The 18,836-nt window shown below is 40.9% G+C and overlaps 1 protein-coding gene across 1 annotated transcript in view; it reads left to right on the top strand.

Moving 5' to 3' along the window:
* SDC2 (syndecan 2) overlaps nucleotides 1–18,836 on the top strand; it is a 61,050-nt gene that overhangs the window by 31,992 nt on the left and 10,222 nt on the right. The window contains exon 2 of the mRNA XM_066333908.1: nucleotides 16,175–16,286. Coding sequence (XP_066190005.1) covers nucleotides 16,175–16,286 — 112 coding nt within the window. The remainder of the gene's footprint in view (nucleotides 1–16,174; nucleotides 16,287–18,836) is intronic.

Consider the following 18,836-nt stretch of genomic DNA (forward strand, 5'->3'; position numbering starts at 1 on the left):
GTGTTGGGGTATAAATAAGAAGTATGTGCCCTGGAAATTTTTCCATCTACTTGCAGAGAAGCAGTAATGGAAGCTCAGCATTGAGACTGATTGATTACTCACAGATTATAGAGCAGAAATTGCAGACAGTTTTACTGTTCAAACATTGCTTGGTATTAAACCACTTTTATAGCAGATTGGAAATGCAGATGTCCATTTAATCTGTTTGGCTCCTTCAGTGCTGCATAATGTCGTGAATGACAACCTTCTCCAGCAAAATGGAAACCTTCAGCTGTGTGATTCAGTGGAGCAGGCTTGGAAGTCAGGGAGAAGCTTGCTCCTTTTAGCAACTCTTTCAGTGACATGAGCTTTAATTTATAGCTAATTGGGCTGATTATAAATTGATAATGGGATATCCCAAGATATATAGGATACTGTATATCTTGTTTATACATCAATAGTAGATATTAAGTTAATTTCCTAAGATATTATAAGATGGAGCAATGGTATGAGGTATCCTAAATTATCCCTTTATTTGAATCATATCCCTCAATATGTGGTCTGTATGTACTGAGATTTTGTGGTCAGATCTTTAAGTGCCACTTTTATCCTTTTTTTCAGCAAGTGCTGAGGGACTGCTTTTGGCTGTTCCCAACCCAAGTGCTTTCCATTTTGTGTTACCTCTGAAATGTGTCAGTAATGAACACAGGGAGGGGAACACCACAGCTCTCTCCCATCCTCACAAAATGGAGTTTCAAAAAAACAAGTCCCAGTGGCTGGCCAGTGCCTGGTTGGACTTGCATTGGAGCTGCCACAAAGTGAGTGGGGACAAATTAGTGTCCAGTGGGCATGTGCCTGGAGATAGCATGCTGGAAATTTCTCCACAGCTTTCTTATGACAAAATGAAGGTTTTTTGTCTCTGAATGCAAATGTTGTGCCACTTCAAACTGGCCCTGCTGTGGAAGTAATGAAGAAAATGCTGCTGAAACTTTCTGTAAAAGCAGGCAGCTGCTTGCCTGAAGGAACGCTTTTGGCTCACAGTGCCTTTTGCTGAATCTGCTGGTGGCTGCTGAGATGGTGCTTGTGAGGAGCAGTGGCATTGCCAGGGCCAGTAGCTGCTGGGTGCCGTGGGCAGGGGGCAGGTGGGGTGGACCTTTTCCTCTCCTCTCCGCCCCATGGCCTGCCGTAGAAAAGGGAGTGACCACCAAAGCAGACTTTGAGAATATTAGACCTGCAGAGCTTGGCTTGGTCTTTCTTTTTAAAATTGCAAATCACCTCATGAAGGACATGGTGTTTGGGGAGAAAACAGAGAGCAAGTTCTGCCCTTCTGGGAGGCATCAAGGCTTCTGACATGGACTCTTATTTCAGAAGGTGAGACCTGAGGCATTATCCCACTGCTTTGCTCGGTGTTTTATGTCACTTTTTTTGTGATGTTCTCCATAACCATTCATTTCTCCCCCTTCAAACTAACCTAAAAAGAATGGAGTGGAGGCTTGTTAAGCCTTTCAGTTGCACACATCTGAGCTGTAAGCCAGTAGTAATCGGCTCTCCCAGCCCATTAGAGGCTTCGCAGGCGGCTGCTGCGTGGGCTTGTGTGTGCACATGTAATTAGTGCAGGAAGGACAGTCCCTGCCAGGAGCTGGGCTGGGGCTTCGGTCTCCAGAGGGGACCCTGCTCTATCAGGCTGTGAGGTGAGCAATTTCAGCACAGCAGACTCAGGAGGTGTCAGCATATCTTGATAACACAATTTTTTCTGCAAGCTAAGTGCAGCTATATATTTCACTGGACAAATATCATTAGTTTTGGTGGGATGTGTCCAACACAGACTCATGTTTCTTAAATTAAATGGGTTGATGACTCTCCTTTATCAGATGACAGTAGCTATTCTGTTCCTCTGCCTAGTGTTTTTTGTTTGTCGTGTCATTATGAAGTTGAATGAAGCGACATGACTTTAATTTTCAGCAAAAAGGATCTTCACCTTCTCAGTTCTCCAATGCTGCTTGGTCATCATCTGCCCTTCTTCAGTTGTTGTCCCTGAAAAAGGCACAGGAAAGTGTTTTTCTGATCTTTTCTGTCTTGTCAAAGCAAATAATCAAATGCTGCCTTTCATGATGTAACACATTGCAGTTGCCTTGGTGTATTCTTCTTCCTCAACTTGCCATAAAAAGCTGCTACCATTTGTGTTGTTTGAAGAATTGGATTTATAGATAACTTTTTGATCTAATTTGCTCATGTATGTTTATGAGGAAACCTGATTTGCACACTTAATGCCCCGCCCTTTGAGGAGAGGTTTATTCTTGACCCCTCCTGTATGTTTTTTACTAAGAATAACATTACATGAACATTATATTCTATACTTCTAGCTGTATAGATGCTTATGTTAAAACGTTGCTTCATGTTGTATTGCTGTCATTTGAAGTGCAGTTCTTGACCCGTTTTCTTAGATGTACATATGCAAGTTTGCATTAATAATGTTGCAAAACTATTCTGCATTGTCTTGGAATGGTCTGAATGTCTTGCTGAATGGTCTCCCTAAGCAGAGTTTTTACACCTTCCCTCCTTGTCCTTGGATTTTTTTTTAAGCTCAGAACCCAGGGAGGTGAGCAGGTTTGTGCAAGGTCAGGTCTGTTAAGCAGCTGACATCCATAACACTTAGGCTAATGAAACCCCTTTTTGCTTGTTTCATTTCTAAGTGCTGAGTGACCCTTTTCCTGAAGCAAATAGAAACAGGAACTAAGAAGCTTTCCAATGCCATCAGTGTAGGAACCTTTTTTATTGCTTGCAGAGAAAAATGTGTGATTTGAATTAAAGTTTTGTTATTAATCTTGGGATACGCTTGCAAAGTGCAATTGCTTTAGACATATCTGCAATGAAAACTGAAGGGAATTTGTCCATCTGATTGACAGCTATATAGAGCAGATTATGTGTTGTATTTTTGAAGCAGAACTGTTGGAAATAAGGTGCAGATAATTGGAATACATCTGTGCTTTATCTAGAATAACACAGGATTGACAGGTTACTTAGTCTGCTATTTTTGCCAATCTTTAACCATGTTAAAAGTAGCAGAAAGATGTCAGTGCTGAATTAGTTACTTCCATAGGACATTGGTTAAAAGCTGTTTTTATGATACTTGCCAGCATTACAGAATTGAGAAATTAAAAAAAATCCATTCTTTCCATTCTCTCCACAGGGTACAGGTTTAACAAGGAAATAGGAAAGTTGATCTAATACCCAGAAATAAAACACCACTAGCAAAGACTTTGTGGATTAAAGTTTAAATCTTTTTCTTTTACCCTTCTCCCTGGGCACCTTCCACTATGTATCTTTGCCCTCAGCTGAGCAGCTAGTTATCAAGTGTGATACAGAGGTTGGTATCAAATTTAAATCTTCTCTGTGCCTGTATGGGCTGTCAGTTGAGTAGATTTTATGATGTACCCTTGGATTAAAACAAGTTAGGCCCAGTAGTTCTGATGACACCAAGGGATAGCGTGGGTCACTGGGCACACAAGTTTTCGAGATACAAAGCTTCAGAGTAAAAGTACAAGCAAGAGCTGCTCCCTCAAACAGGATCGCCTCATAAATACTTCTGTAGGTAGAAAAGCAGATGAATCATGGATGTGACTGCTCTACTATGGCTGTTCATAAGTTACATCCAAGGAAGAGTGCTGTGCTAGCACTGGTCTTCTCTGTTGATACCTCCAGGCAGGAGCCTGCAGAAGACCATGAGGTTGCTTTTTGATGTACGCCGATAGGTATCAGGTTGAGATGTGCATTTCCTACCATGCCAAAGAAATCTGATCCTTACTCTGGAGACTTTTATCTGATAATGGATTTAAGAACGGATCAAAATGTTCAGGGTTTGAGTTTGAAGTATGAGAAATTTACCTCCTTTATTGTTCTCTTCCTCACCTCCCAAGCCAGGTGATGTATTTTCTCACTCAGTAGGTAAATACACTTGCCAAGTTCTGTTTCTCTGCTGTGTGTATATATACAAACAAGGCAGAAGAAAGTGTGCAAGTTTGAGAGCATGGTCCCAAAAACACGTGGATTCAGTCTGCTTTGTCTGTTGTGCATTCCCATTGCCCCCTGTCATGAGGTGGCTCAGGTGCATGGAAGAATTCCTGGCAGCAGGGCAGTGGTCTGTAGGGTATTAGAAGCATAACAGGAAAGTGGAGAAAAAAAAGAAATAAAAAGAGAATCTGACAGACCTCATTCTGGTTTCTGCTTAGTTGCTCCCTGTTTTGTGCTGTATTGTAAGCAGTGCTTTAGCAATCATACAGACAAAGCCTAACAAAGAGACTTGCTTGCTGGCAGAAAGTTGCTTAAAATAACTTACTGAGGATAAAGAGGCTGCCCAGGTCAATAATGCTGTGAAATCCTCAATGTGTAGCAGCTCCCGGAGGTTTTGTAGGCATATAGATTTTTAAAAGCTTTAGACTGTTGATAAGGCAGTAAAGATTGTAGAGTAGTGCTAACCTTGTATTGATGGTGCTGGGACAGCTATATGAAGATTTGAGATTTGGCTATAGAAATACAGAAATCTTTGTTCCCTCCAGCAGAACTCTGATTTAAAGTATGAATGCTATAAAGAAAGAAAGAAATCTTCTTTGTTAGAAGATACTTAATACTGTTAAAGAGTCTTTGTTGTATTTTACTCTTCAGTCAGATCTATGACTGTTAAAAGTGCTGTCAAACAACTTACTTGGCTTGCTTTCCACTGAATCAAGGGAAGTAGATTTATCAAATACAGTGTAATTTATCCTTACCTTCATTATAAATGTATTAATTCTTCTGGTGCTAATTTTATATAGCACTATTTTTAAAACATCAGCTGAAGGTAATCGATATGAAGCTTATTTCAGTTTTATTAAAAGTAGTTGCTCATGAGGCTTGGGAGAGATTGTTATCACTAAAACTTCAATTAAATCAACAACTTTCTTAACCATGCTTTAAGCCAAAAAAACTATGTGATGTTTGAAGGTGGTCCATTATGTAATTCCAGTTGAAACTTTAGTTTTGAGAAATTCCTATACCTTCAGAGTTTTTTGATCCATATTCTGCCATATTCATGTGCACAGCTCATAGGGAGGCAGTAGCACAAGGGAAAGAAGCAGGAGAGGGGAACCTGTGTAGGAAATCTGGTGTCAGCCCTTCCACTGTGTGTGGAGTAGCCCTTTTATTTTAGAGTACCTTTTCCTGTGCAGTTTGAGCCTGATGCTCTCCATGTCGATGTACATTTGTGGGAGTTTTTAACAGGAGACATGTTTGCTGGTTCTTCTCAGGAGTAAGAATGCTTGTTAATTGTTGTGTGTGGAAGTGCAGGCATGGAGACTCCCAGCAGACTGCCTCACCAAGGCTCTGCCTCGGTTGTCTTGCTGTGCAGTTGATACAGGCAGTTGTGTGGGAAGAAATTCCTAATAATGTAGTTGAAATTCTCTTCTAGTGGTTCTGCTCAGTATATCCATCTATTTTCTGAATGCAGCTCTGGGCTGTGTATGTCTTCAAAAGAACTGTCCCCATGGTTCCCTTGTCCATCTGTCTGATGCTGCACTGCAAGTCCCAGAGAGCCATCAGGAAAGTCAAAGACTTTCCTGCAGTTCCTTCTCCTTGGTGGAAGGAGGGGAGTGTGCCTGAAGGGCACCATACCAGACAGAAGACTGCTTCTGGAGGCACACAGCCTGTACAAGCCACCCCATCTCTGATTTCACTCAACTGCTTTTATAATGCAAGTTACTAGAATGATGTTTTATCCCATGTGACGTAAACTCATTTCTTATCTTTGTAGGCATCAAAGAGGATATGAAAACCAAGCCTTTGTAGCAAAAATTCACTTAAGTAAGATGGGACTGGAGAGCTGAATCCAAGAATTTAATCTTGGAAACCAGTGAGATGAGTTGACACCTGGAAATAGCAATAAAATCATCTTTGTTGTCTTTCTGTTTGGGGATCTGGAATACAAAGAGGCATCTCACATAGATGTACCTGGTGTCTCAGTGCTGTCTGTGTTTGCTGTTAGTGTCTGAGAAGCTTGTACCAGTGGAATGAGTGGCTGTGATACCATTTCTCCATCTGGCAGCAGAGACTGTGGCCTAATTTACCTAGTTTTGAATTTACCAGTGCTTTTGACCTAGGACAAACTAATCCTCAACCTCCGTGCTTCCAGCCGCCACCCAACAAGTTGGAAGTAATTACCTGAATAAATAAAGTGATTGTTTTCCTGGACTGGAGAAAGAAGTCAGTACATCCAGCATGTTCTGGCTAGTGCAGAATTCACATTGATCTGCAGTTCAGTTTGCATTTTGCATCATTATACATTACCACTTTTGAGCGGAATATCTTTTCTACTAGCATCTGAAGTAATATAAGATGATGATTTGGGTGTTTTTATATATTTGTTTAAAGAGTGATTAATTGTTCTTGTGTTGAGTGCCCAGTCTACATATTTTGTTGCAGTGAAACTGAGAGACCTGCTACAAAGGTGTTCCATTTAAGCATATTACAGCTTATTTGAGCCCTAGTTTCCTTAAGTAAGAATCTAGCAAGCCTGGGATATAAATGTGTTACCACCAGCATTTCTCTCTGTTCTAGAGAATCCAGGATTTCTCTTAATTTAGTGGAGTTTATCTTCTAAAGAAGGTTGCATGTGGTTTTGGGAGGAAGTTCCTGCAGCTAATTGCTACAACTGCACACAATTTTAGAAAGATCAAGCAGATTGTAGATCTACCAGCAGTCATTTTTCTGCTTGTGGGGAGCTTTGGTGGGATGTGCCAGGAGTGCTGGTGGCTGCAGGTGACAAACAGGAGTGTCCACTCAGGTAGTCACGGACCTTGTTGTTCAGTGAGTGAGGCCCTGTTGAATAACAGATTATACATTACAGAACTGGAAATGTTCACTCCTTAAACTGTGAAGTCTGATTCCTCCTCATCTCTGACAAAGTTCAGTTGCCATACATAACATTGGCTAGCAGTGTTTAATTACTGATTGATGTAACCATAATAATATACTTGTTTAATGTGTAACTTCCCTGTTTATGCAGAAGGAATGTAATTGATTGAGACAGTTTATTGCTAATTCTTGCTACCAATGGCAAAGAGGTCTTAATTTAAATGATTAAGTGTTAGTTGACTCTCAGTTCCTCACATGGGGTTATTTTGCTGAAATCCATGGACTGGAAAGGAATCAATATGGGGCTTCTGAAACCTGGTGGAGGCTTGGCATGCTCCCACTACGATTGATTACAGCTGCTTTTGTAGAGCTTTAAAAAGAACAATCTGTATTAAAAACATTATTCTTTGGTATGAACTAGAACAACTCCAAATAGGTTTCCATGGGGCCTGCCCTGCAATTTGACCACTTCAAGGGATTGCAGTAATCACCAGTGGGCCAGGGCAGTGAGGCAGAGGAAAGGCTATTAGGTGGGAAGTTATCGGCATGCATGCCAAAGAGGTTACCCTGGCAGCTTTAATCATTCAATCACACTCTCAAGAGGAGGGAGGAAAATACAAGTGTTAGTTCTTCTGATTGATTAGCAAAAAGGATCAGTAAAGCATGAAAGGAGAGAGGAGGTGTGCATGGAAAAGCCAGTATGCATTAGACTTAAAAGCACTGACTGGGGCAGGTACTTGCAGTTATGACCTCTACACCAGAAGCTACCTGGTTCTTCTGTTATTTTCAGACTTGGGACTGGCAATTCAAAGACAGGCTGACCTCTTCATTCAGCATTTTCAAAGGCATGCATTTAGCTTCTCAGTCATAGCTATGCCTTAAATTTAACCTGTCTGCACATGGGCTGATGTGTCCTTAAAAAACTGATTAGCATTTTGAGCTGTGACAATTTGCATGGTGATTTTGATCCTATTTTTAGGAAAACCAGTGAATGCTTCTTGGAAAATGTGCAGGAAATTGCTGTGCTAATTGAGATAAATCAATCTGTGATGCACATTGCTGGCTGCTGGCTTCTGATGCTGTTTTGCCTGTGTATTGCCCTTTAATGTTTCAGCCTGGAGTAGCACTTTGGAAGCCGATCCAGCTGTAGCCCCTTTCCATTAGTTTCCCTGTTGTATCTTGCCTACGTCAAAGGCAGAGTTGAAGAATAAACTGTTCTTTGCACCGATTGATGGCTTGGCATGAAAGCTTGGAAGGGCTTTAAATCTTGTAATGTGGGGATATCCAGAGAAACTTTGATACTGAACTTCTGCTTCTACATGGGAAACGGGAATTGATGTATACTCTAACTGTTAAGCAGTCTTGAGGTCTTCAAGGTGAAGGAGACAAAGACAGTATGGTGTGGAGTTGGAGAACATCAAGCTAGGGGGGGTTGCAGAAACAGCACAGCAGTACTGTTTGACTCAGTTGACATCAGATTTGGTGGGCCCCTCTAATTTCTAAGTAACCATTTTGAAGTTGGAGTAAGTTTTATGTGGTCATGGAATTAGGAAGGTCTTTTGGTCTTAACCTGTAGGCTGTGTAGAACTGCTCTTTAGTGTACTATAGTGGTGGCAAAGATCCGCAGAGGTAAAGGTTGGTTTTTGCAGAAAGTTATTATAACTGAATGAAGATACAGGTAGCTCTGTCAGGGTAGATGATGAATATATCTTTGCAGTGGTATAACTGTGTTCTCATTCTGCTAGCAGTCCTTTAATGCTACTCATGAGCTAAAGCCTAATCTAATAGCCTAGGCAGGCTGTGGGGTAACCGATGTGTAGACCACGGAGGAAGTTGTTTGATCTGTCCTTCATCACAGATTATGCTGTTGGTACTTGTGTAAGAGAGCTCCACCTCGTCTTGCTGCTATGTGCTATGCTTGCTTATCTCCCTCCTGCATCTTCATACAGCAACCTCTGTCCCACCACGGGCAAGACAATTTCTGGGTAAGGACTAAAGTTTGGTCTCATTGTGCATGTAGTAGATAAATGATACACAGCTGGAAATCAGACACTGTGAAAATAAATGGAAAGATAGAGGCTTTTCCCATTGGAATTCATCACAAACAAGAACTTCAGAGGACATTTATCTTTCTCCTCAGGAAAGGACAAGCTTCAGCTCCAAAGTTGTAAGCAGGCCAAAGACCCATTGCGCAGATCTGTGAGTCTTTATAATGGGAAGAAAAACATGTAAGGTTAAACAAGATTTCCTGTTACCATTTTAAGTTCTGTTACCACGCAGTGTACCATACGGCGTGTAATTGCACATTAGGGAATATTTCTAAAAGCACAGATGACTGTTAGAAAACAGGCACATGAGTTTCTGTGGCTTCGTGAAGAGTGTGAACTTAAACCGATCAACTGCAGCACTGTAATTTCTTTGGTGTGTGGCCATAAGTGAGCAGTAGCTGACATGGTGGTGGCTTGTTGGTGTCTCCTTGGATGTGGTGTGTTTTTATTAGTGTGAGCCATGACACAGACTGCTGAAATGCCTGACACCAGCAAGAGTTGTTTTATTAATGCTGTCCCTGTCAAACACGCCTCTGTTTTGGTAATTAGTCTGGCGTAACAGATTGTGTGCATCCTAAAAGCCAGCATATTTAGACTCTTGGCTCTGACATGAGGCAATCTCTGTAAATCAGCTCTTTTGGTAGACTCCTCTATTGTTGAACATTAGCAGTAGTAGAAGCAGTTTGCAGTACTTTTGTCTATTTTGGGCTTTCTGCCTTTCCTCAGCAGCCACGAGCGGTCAAACCCTTTCTTTATCTGTCGTGAGAGATTGGAGGCCTAAAGCTATAGTTTTGTGCAGGATCAGGAAGTTATACATGAGGTACAAGGAGCGTGAATAATCTTTCTGGCAGGTGCTCCAGCCACAGTAGTGGCTCTGCTCTGCACCATACAGGATGACAGTGCCATTGCTGGCACCAACACCCTCCCTAGAGGCAAACACTACACTAGTAGGGACCCTCATACAGAGCTAGTTTGGTCTTCCACTCTTACCTGAGGAAGGACAGCAAATGTCCTCTAAGATTTTAAAAATACCTGTGGAAATGAGCTCTGAAGAATGAATCATGGCAGTCAAGGCTTGTTATTTAATTGGCCAAAGGCAGCAGTGGAGGAGGGGGGTGGCTTTTGCAATTTTAGGCAGTTCCCATCACAAGGTTTTATATTGGGCATGCAGATGGGCACAAGGATTGGCAAGGGTTTTAAGCCATTTCAAGGTAAAATCGGGAGATGGTAACTGTCAGAGGGATTTGGGGGAAATGAGCAATACAGATACTGTCTTCTGTATGAAGACACTTGCTCTTGCTCTCAAAGTTGGCATCAATCTGGGGCCTGGCATTACGGAAATGATATTTTGGCTGTTACCACAATGACCCTGACTGTAGTGCAGGGCAGATCTCCTGCAGCTATTCTGCTCCAGTAATGTTAGTATTGTGCAAGCAGGATGGTTCCTCCTAGGAAGAAAGTTGAGAGTCCTTGAGTGTTGGGCTTAAATGGTGTCACCAATAACAAGCATCTTATTTCCCAGAAAATCCCACCACCATACATTCCACCAGCACTTCCTCTGAAGGCTCTACCATGGTTGGCACAGTGCCCCTGAGATGGGGTTTGCTGGGAAGACTTTATCCTGTGAGTCCTTAAAAGTGGGCAATGTCAACTTGGAAGGAAATAATGGGGACTACTTCTCTCCCTTTCCTCTGTAGCCAACCGTAGGGCATATCGGTGAAAGGAAAAGCAGATATCTGTACTAAGACAGACAGTGGTAAACACACCTTGTAACATAAAATCCTCTGTCAAAATTACATGTTTGTGGCTGGATACATGTGGACAGCATAGGAAATTGCAGAATGAAGGAGCCAGGAGAGGCTCATCTCTGAGAACCAGTAACACAATGAGGAATGCAAAGTGGATGCTCTTCTGATCGGCGTGTTTCTCTGGAAAACATGGTGTTTTGAGGTGGAAATCCAATTTTGAAGTTTTGTACTTCATTTTTTCTTTGTTTGTTTAAAATCATGCCTCTCATTCCTGGACAAGGTTAACAAACTCTTAATGGGACAGTGTCACCTTTCCTCATGTGATGAAAGAAAGCAAAGAGCTGGCAAACAATGATAGGAAGACACCTGCCAGCTTCAAGGTCAGCAATGCTGAGGCCTCTCAGGGCTAAATCCTGTTGCGTGGCAGATCATAGTTCCTTTTGCAGGAAGCCTAGAGGGAAATACAGCTTCTTCACACTATTGCCTTTTCTCCAGCCTTCAGTGGGAACCTCTGCAATGAGTCTCAGGCTTTAGATGAATGCATTCACATAGTTACCTGAAAATGTAGCGCATGTGAAGAGTATAGCGCTTGAGTGAACTCAGACTCACTAGCTGAGAATGCTTTTATACAAGTGTATATGAAACTGCACTATGTGTTAATAGAAGAGAAAATCTGTTTCCTTTCTCCTTCTTACATGGAAGAACTCTGCCTAATCAACAGCTGTAATGCTTGCTAGTTTTCAGAGACTTCTGGCTTAGATATTTGTAATACAACATCACTCTTAAAATATTAGTCTCTGGTTCTCTGCATACTAAATAGATTACATCTAAAAGAATTCCATCTGGGGAAAAAGGAAGTATCGTTAGTAACACAGCTGAAAACCTCAAATTCTCTGTCCCATGCATATACCCAAAGACAGAGAACAAAAATTTGAGTTCATCTGTAAATAATAAAGCATTTCCTTCCACGTGTCAGCTACTCATGTGTCTGAGTTTCAATAGCCACGACAGCCATGGTAGACATCACTCCTTCATTACTGCTCACACCAGCCTTCTTGGCTTCATTCACATGGCATAAAAATCTTTAATGTCTTACTCCTAAACCACCCCCATGGAATGGGAGGACAGAGAGTAACAGCAGCACTGGGAAAGGGAATGGCTATGACAAGGTACTTTGTATTTTTTTCAAACAAAATATGCTCTCCATTCCCATTGTCTCCATTGTCTGATGATTGTTTTCAGTTTTTTGCCATTGTAATTTTGATGGATGATTTATGTCCTTCATGAGTTAATGAGACAAGGGAAAGGGTTTTGTTGTAGGTGGTTTTGGTTTTTTGTGGTGTTTTTTTGGGTTTTGTTTTTTTGGGGTGGTTTTTTTTTTTTTTGGTTGTTGTTGTGTTGTTTTGTGTTGTGTTGTTTTGGGTTTTTTTGTTTTGCTTTGTTTCCTCTCTCCATGTTAAAATGAGGGATTTGGGGTTTCATTTTGGTTTTTTTAGTATATCCTGGATGATCTCAGTCTATTAAAAAATTACTGTAAATGTAAAATATAGTAAAAGAAAGACACTGATTCTTCAAATTCAACATATTATTGGTACAGAAATATCTTTTATCTAGTACTTAATAGGTACTAATCTGCACTACTTTCATGAGATGTAGATGCGTGCCGATGTAGTCAATAACCAGGCAGGAATCAGAGATCATTGGCATGTAGCATGTGAAGTATTTAGGTCACAGGATTTTGCAGCATTATATTCTTGGAATAAAAACGTAAGTGGGATAGCAATGACAGACGAGAATGCAATCTCTGTCAAGAGGTAACGAGCAGTTTTTGTGGCTTCAGGGCCAGATTAAAGGGCTGATAACAGAGACATCCTTGCCTGCCATTTTAATAGGTTTGAAAATAAGGTTGTTACTTAAAAATGACGTGAGTGCTCTCATTTCAATTGTTAGCCACAGGAAATAGTCACTTAAATATTTGATCTTCATAATACCTAAAAATAGTTTTATGGAACTAGGATTTGCTAACTTTTTTTATTTTTCCTCCTAAATATATTGAAATGCTAGTACAGACCTTTCTGTGTCCAAGTGTACTGACAACAGATTTGTTTTCCCAACTTGTCTTTTGTGAACATCCTGGAAGTGGTCCATGGACCCCTATGGATTCCCAGCTGACAAGTGAGAAAACATTTCTAGAGCAAATACTAAATCAAGTTTATTTTAACATAGCATAGCATAAAATTGTAAAGCATGGCTTCAGTACTTGGTACTGACTTAAACACCCTAAAGTATTGTTCTATTTTCATTATTTTTCACTCGTTTTTCTATGCTTAATCTTCACAGAATAATTTTAATGACTGTGGGGTTTTTTGTTAACTGTTGGGCATTTCTTTTTATTCTGAGCCTTAAGGCAGTTTTCATTCCAAGTGGTCTAAGGCATCTATGTGTTTCTGAGCAACTGGGATAAAAGGTGCAAGCTGTGGGTGCAGAGGGGGTGCTTTTAGCCTGAGACTACTAGCCAGCTTGCAAAGAATGCAGTGCAGTAAATGCATTTACCTATGCAGATGCTTGGAGATTTTTGAGCTAGAATGTGCTTCCTTTGCCTTTGATTTGAGAGGATGCTTTGTGTCCTGCCTGAGTTCCACCAGACAAGAATCATTTGTACTGAAACAGGCTGAACTGAGGCAAGGGGGCTCTGGTTAGAGGGGCTGCAAAGCATCTTTCTCAGGTGGAGCTTGATCTGAATGCATTTGGAATTCACTGTACCATGTATTTCTTCCAATAGTAAATATCACACTGGTTTTATAAGACTGTGGGGAATAGTTTGCTCTTTCTGATGGAGTTGTGCCATCCGCAGTACTAGATATTAAATAATGTTTCACATTGTATTCTTTGCATCTTCAGAATAAAATACAGCAGATGCTTAAATTCCTGCTGAAAGCTGCCCAGGCTTCTCTTCCATTTCTGTTCCTCTGTGTTCAGCTGCTTTAAATCCTGAGAACATCTAGCATAGTGAGAAATAAAAGCTTTTGGCAGCCAAAGAGACATAATTCATCAAAAGAAAGGGAGTGAATATGATGGTGGGGAGCCTGGCTGACCAGGCACTTGCAACCTGGGCTGGGTTGGGTTAGCTGCTCATCTGTCTTACAGAAACTGAAGCGTTAGAAGAACTGTCACGAGTCATTTCTGTCTTTTTTGAGTTCTGTGAGGCTGGAAGGAGCAAGAAAGCAGGGTGGTTTTTTTGAGCAGGGAAGGAGAACTGGGTGTTTGGTTTTTGAATCCTACTGATACAGTTTGTTTCTGATACAGAGAGAAGTTGGAAAGAGTCTAGGGAATAAATTTATTGATAAGTCCATATTTTTACTGAACATTAAAAATTCTGGGCATGGCTGTGTGATGCTCTGTTCTCATGAAGACTCATTTCGTTCACTTACTTTTGCAGACTCGGGCTGTTTCTCACCTCTTGCCCAAAGCAACTTGCATTGTTGGGAAATTTCTGCATGCAGATATTAGGGGGTTTTTTTCCCCAGTTTTGCATTGGGTAACATTCACTGCCTCTGATACTGTATGCCTTTTCTATACTTACAGCCAGCCACATGCATTTCCTTTTAAAAAAGTTTTGTTTCTTCCTGCCTGATATTGAGGAGTGGTCTGGTTTAGTATCTGAAAGCAAAACATGGTGAAGTGGCTTGGTCCATTGTGGCAGCTGGATCAAGAGCAGGGTATTTGTCCTGTGTCAGGGAGTTGTTTTCCTGTACGGAAACAGTCTCAGCCGTGCCTTAATTACAATACCACCTATACAGCTACTAAGGTACTTCATGACTTCTTTGGAGACATCTTTTAAAGGAATTAAGTTGTTGATAGTGACCACACATGATCTTAAATTTCTGCTTTGGACTGCAGCCAGTTACAGGCAGACCATGTGAACTAACAGCAGCACAACCAGAGCAGGTCTTTGTAGGCTTACCTTAATGACAAGGCACTTTTTTTCCATCCTACATATGCCCCACGTGTAAGAGTGGCCATAGGAGGACTAGACTTGGATCAAGAATCATGTGGGTTTTCTTTTCTTCTGTAGAAGAGAACTACAGGGGTAATACTTTTTAGTTCAGAGCTATTCAGAGAAGTGTTAGGAACTGCCCATGCAAAGATCTTTTACTCTGAAATACACTAATAATCAGGGATGCCCTTTCTGCTTTACATAAAGAGTAAATTTTTACTGTAGCTCGAACTGAATAGCGTGTTTTGCTGTGAACAAGCTTTAAACAGGAATCTGTTGCAAGAAAAAGAAAATCCTAAAAAGAAATCACGAATGTCATCAACAATAATTTTAGACCTCTGGGAAGACCGCTGGGGAAAAACTTAGCTTGTAAAGTCAGATGTGAGTCTTTGCATACAGAAGTTATCCCATTCACAGTTTGGTATTCCTTTAGGAAAGCATCAGTGAATGTTGGGTGGAATAAAAGGGGCAGTCAATGCCATGAGGTAATAAGTAAATTGGAAACCTTTGGGACTCAGAGCAGCAGAATTGAGTGCTTATATGAGATACTGAATAGATAAATTTTGGCATAGCATTTTGTTATTTAGGGTTTTTATACTTACTTACTTAATAACTGTCGTATTTTCTTCAAAATTCATGACAAACAGGTGTTGACAGAAGTGCTAGTAATAGGAATAATAGTGCCAGGTACCTTCTCAGCAATCCAAGATACATGGCTCTCCCAAGGAAGCTTAAGAAAGCACAAGCTGAGATGGAAGAAGACAATGCTTAGTCTTTCTAAGCCTGAATTGTCAATTTAAAAGGTGACTGACAACTTGTTCTTCTTCGAGCTCATTTTAATAGAATCTCTCTTTAGTGGGGAAGTACTTGCAAAGAAATGTGATGATAGTGACAATAAACCAGATTTTTGGCCCGTTGAAGATGCAGTTAAATTTTAGGAAAGATATGTTCATTTAGGAATCGGATCATGATGCTCTTTGATCTGGCTGGAAATGTCATAATCCTTAATCAATAGCACTGTCTTAGAAACATTTGTAGTCAGTTGTACATTCTAACTACTACTAGATAGTTTCATGAGGTTTGGCTTGATTAAACTCTGAGATAGTTTTTGATGCATGCTTTTGTTCCTTCTCATCTGAGATCAAATGAACAGACTTCATGTGACAGTCTATAGATTTGTATATTTGAGATCCTGACAGAGGGCTTCAGCCCTGGGATTTGCTTCTTGTTACAGAAGCTGTGAAGAGTATATTTGCAAATCCTATTTATTCATTCATGCATTTAATGAGATGAAGTGTGGTTTTCATTGTGCAGCCTTGGTTTTGGTTTTTTTTTCATTTTGTAATGCTGTGATTTTTACAAATTTCTTTAACAACTTAGATGAATGCGTGGTATAAACTGAAAGTACAAGCTTCAGCTTGCCACCATCAACTTAGAAAATAGAACTGAAAATGAAGAGACTGCTGCACTGGAGACTGCTGCACATATTTAACCATTCCCTCTTATCTGTTTTCCAGAGAGCAGATTTGACCTCTGATAAAGATTTATACCTTGACAACAGCTCTGTTGAAGAAGCATCAGGCGTCTATCCAATTGATGATGATGATTATTCTTCTGGGTCAGGTTCAGGTGAGACAACATGTCACAAATTGATTTTTAAAAGTGTAAGAAGTAATGCAATTATTTGAAGGAAATCTCTGCAGTTTCCCTTTATAAGCTGGAGATTATACTTCCAGTGAATATTGTGAGTGCTTTGCTATTTACAGAGCATTGGGCGCCCCTGTGGGCTGGGTTTTAAGTATTAACTTTCTGCTCTTTTCTCTTACTCCTTAGTTGCATCATTTCACTGCATTATTTTCTCTCTGCTGGCTCTCTCTGTTCCCTCTGATTTCAGTGTGGATCTCCCTGGAGTTTAGAAATAAGGATTAGAGAAGGCTTAGTTCTCCCATGATGTAATACTAATTTAGCACTCTGTAAGACAACATGGCAGCAGCATTCTTGTTTTCTCTTATATGCAGTCAGGTTCATGTAAACATGGTGTCCATTCCTCTTCTCTTGCGGTTCTTTTACATTTAGAAATCTAGATACTGCCAATACTGTGAGTTTTCTCTGAGGAAATTACATCCATATTGTGAATAAAGAAATTCTTAAATACAACATATTCAGTTCTCAGACTTAAATACTCATTAGAGACATGCAGCTAGCTCAAAATTTTTCAAATAAAGTGTCAGTGAAACCTCCTTAATCACTTCTGTTAGAAAGTATCTTTGAGGAGTATCTTTTAGACTAGCTTGGAGACTTCAGATGTTAAAAGCTAAATGCAGGATTTTCTGGTAGTTCTGGAAAAGACATTTCCTTATTGTTGTGAGCATTTGCTTTTGTGGAAATCCCATTTATTTTTCAAGTGTGTTCATTACATGTTATTGCACTTTTTTAAAAATATGTCTTGATGCTTATATGTAATTTGTGTACTTTCAAAGGATGAGCCCTTCTCCTAGTGCCTTGTCTGTTAACCTGTAAGGCACACGTGAGATTTTTCAGATGGATTTTTGCTTTTCTGCAGACATCTGATTGTGTTGCCAGACAAATCTAGGCTCATCATCATTTATACCTGGGTGATGGGAGTCCTGTGTTTTGAGAGTCCTTTGTTGGGGCAATTCCACATCCCAGCATGATCAGAGGCTTAATTGGGCCTCCTTGATGTAGATTTGTTTGAGAAGAAATTTAATATTTCCTTTAAAAAGATATGTTAGTGAATTGGTGATTTCATTCCCAGTTCCCAGGACTGTCTGAGGGCTACTATGATCTCCAGAAAAATGTGCTTTCAGTCAGCATCCTTTTCTGTCATGTCTTCAGATGCTGGTGACTTTTTAAGCCTCACAAAATGAAATAGGTAAACAATAAACAATTGTATGAAGAATGGTCTAGTGTAGTTTTTTTCCATCCCTCTGTGGTGTTTGGCTGTTTCTAATAGGGAAAATGCAAAATTCAGACTTGCTTTTGAAGTAGAAAAGACTACACAAAACTGGCTTCAGATGATATTAACCCAGGATTCAACAAAAGGAAGTGCAGGATCCTGCAGCTGGGGAGGAATAACCCCAAGTACCAGCACAGGCTGGGGGCTGACTCTGCTCTGCAGGGAAGGACCAGGGAGTTTTGGTGGGTGACAAGCTGACCATGAACTGGCAGTCCCCTTGTGGGCAGGAGTGCCAGTGATATCCTGGAGTGCAGCAGGTCAAGGGAGGTGATCCTGCCCCTCTGCTCAGACCTAGTGAGGCCACATCTGGAGAGCTGTGTCCAGTTCTGGGCTCCTCAGTGGAAGACAGACAAGAAGCTACTGGAGAGGGTCAGCAGAGGGGGCACAAAGGTGATGAGGGGTCTGGAGCATCCTTTATGAGGAGAGACTGGGGGAGCTGGGCCTGAGAAGGGGTCTCATCAACCCCTATAGATACCTTAAAGGCAGGTGCCAACAGAATTGTGCCAGACTCTTTTCAGTGCTGCCCAGTGACAGGACAAGGAGCAGTGACCATAAACTAGAACACCTCAACAAGAGGAAGAACTTCTTGACAGTGAGGGAAGCAGAGCACTGGCAGAGGTTACCCAAGGAGGTTGTAGAGTGTCCCTCTCTGGAGACATTCAAATCCCACATGAACACATTCCTTTGTAATTTGTTGTAGGTAACCCTGCCTTGGCGGAGTGGTTGGACTGGATGATCTCCAGAGATCCTTTCCAAGCCTAACGATCCTGTGATTCTATTGTAGAAGTGAAGCCAAAAAGACAGAAACTACCTCTCGACTTCATCAACAGTTACACTTTGTCTTTCTCCTCTTTCCTTTGCCGTGCTCAGCCTTGAGCCATGAGTGGAAGTTGGAGTGCACTTTGGCTGTCTCTGGCAATCTGTTTCTTTTCCTACAGGAAAGCAGGGAAGGTCTCATTGTAGCTTGAGACAAGCTGGACGCCCCTGCAAAGAGCTCATGGCACAGCATTCCCAGATCTGATATTTTTGAACCAAGTAAAAAGTCTTCAGTTCAGGGAAGCAAGTAGCATCCTTTCCACCCTACTCCACCTATACTTACTGCTCTCTGGTTTTTGTTGAAAATGTCCTGCAGATGTACCATTGATCAATGTTTCTCATATTATGTTCAGTCCCTCTCTCTTTACTTGATACTCAGTGATGTA

The sequence above is a fragment of the Sylvia atricapilla genome, chromosome 1 (genome assembly GCF_009819655.1).
Source record: "Sylvia atricapilla isolate bSylAtr1 chromosome 1, bSylAtr1.pri, whole genome shotgun sequence".
NCBI lineage: Eukaryota > Metazoa > Chordata > Aves > Passeriformes > Sylviidae > Sylvia > Sylvia atricapilla.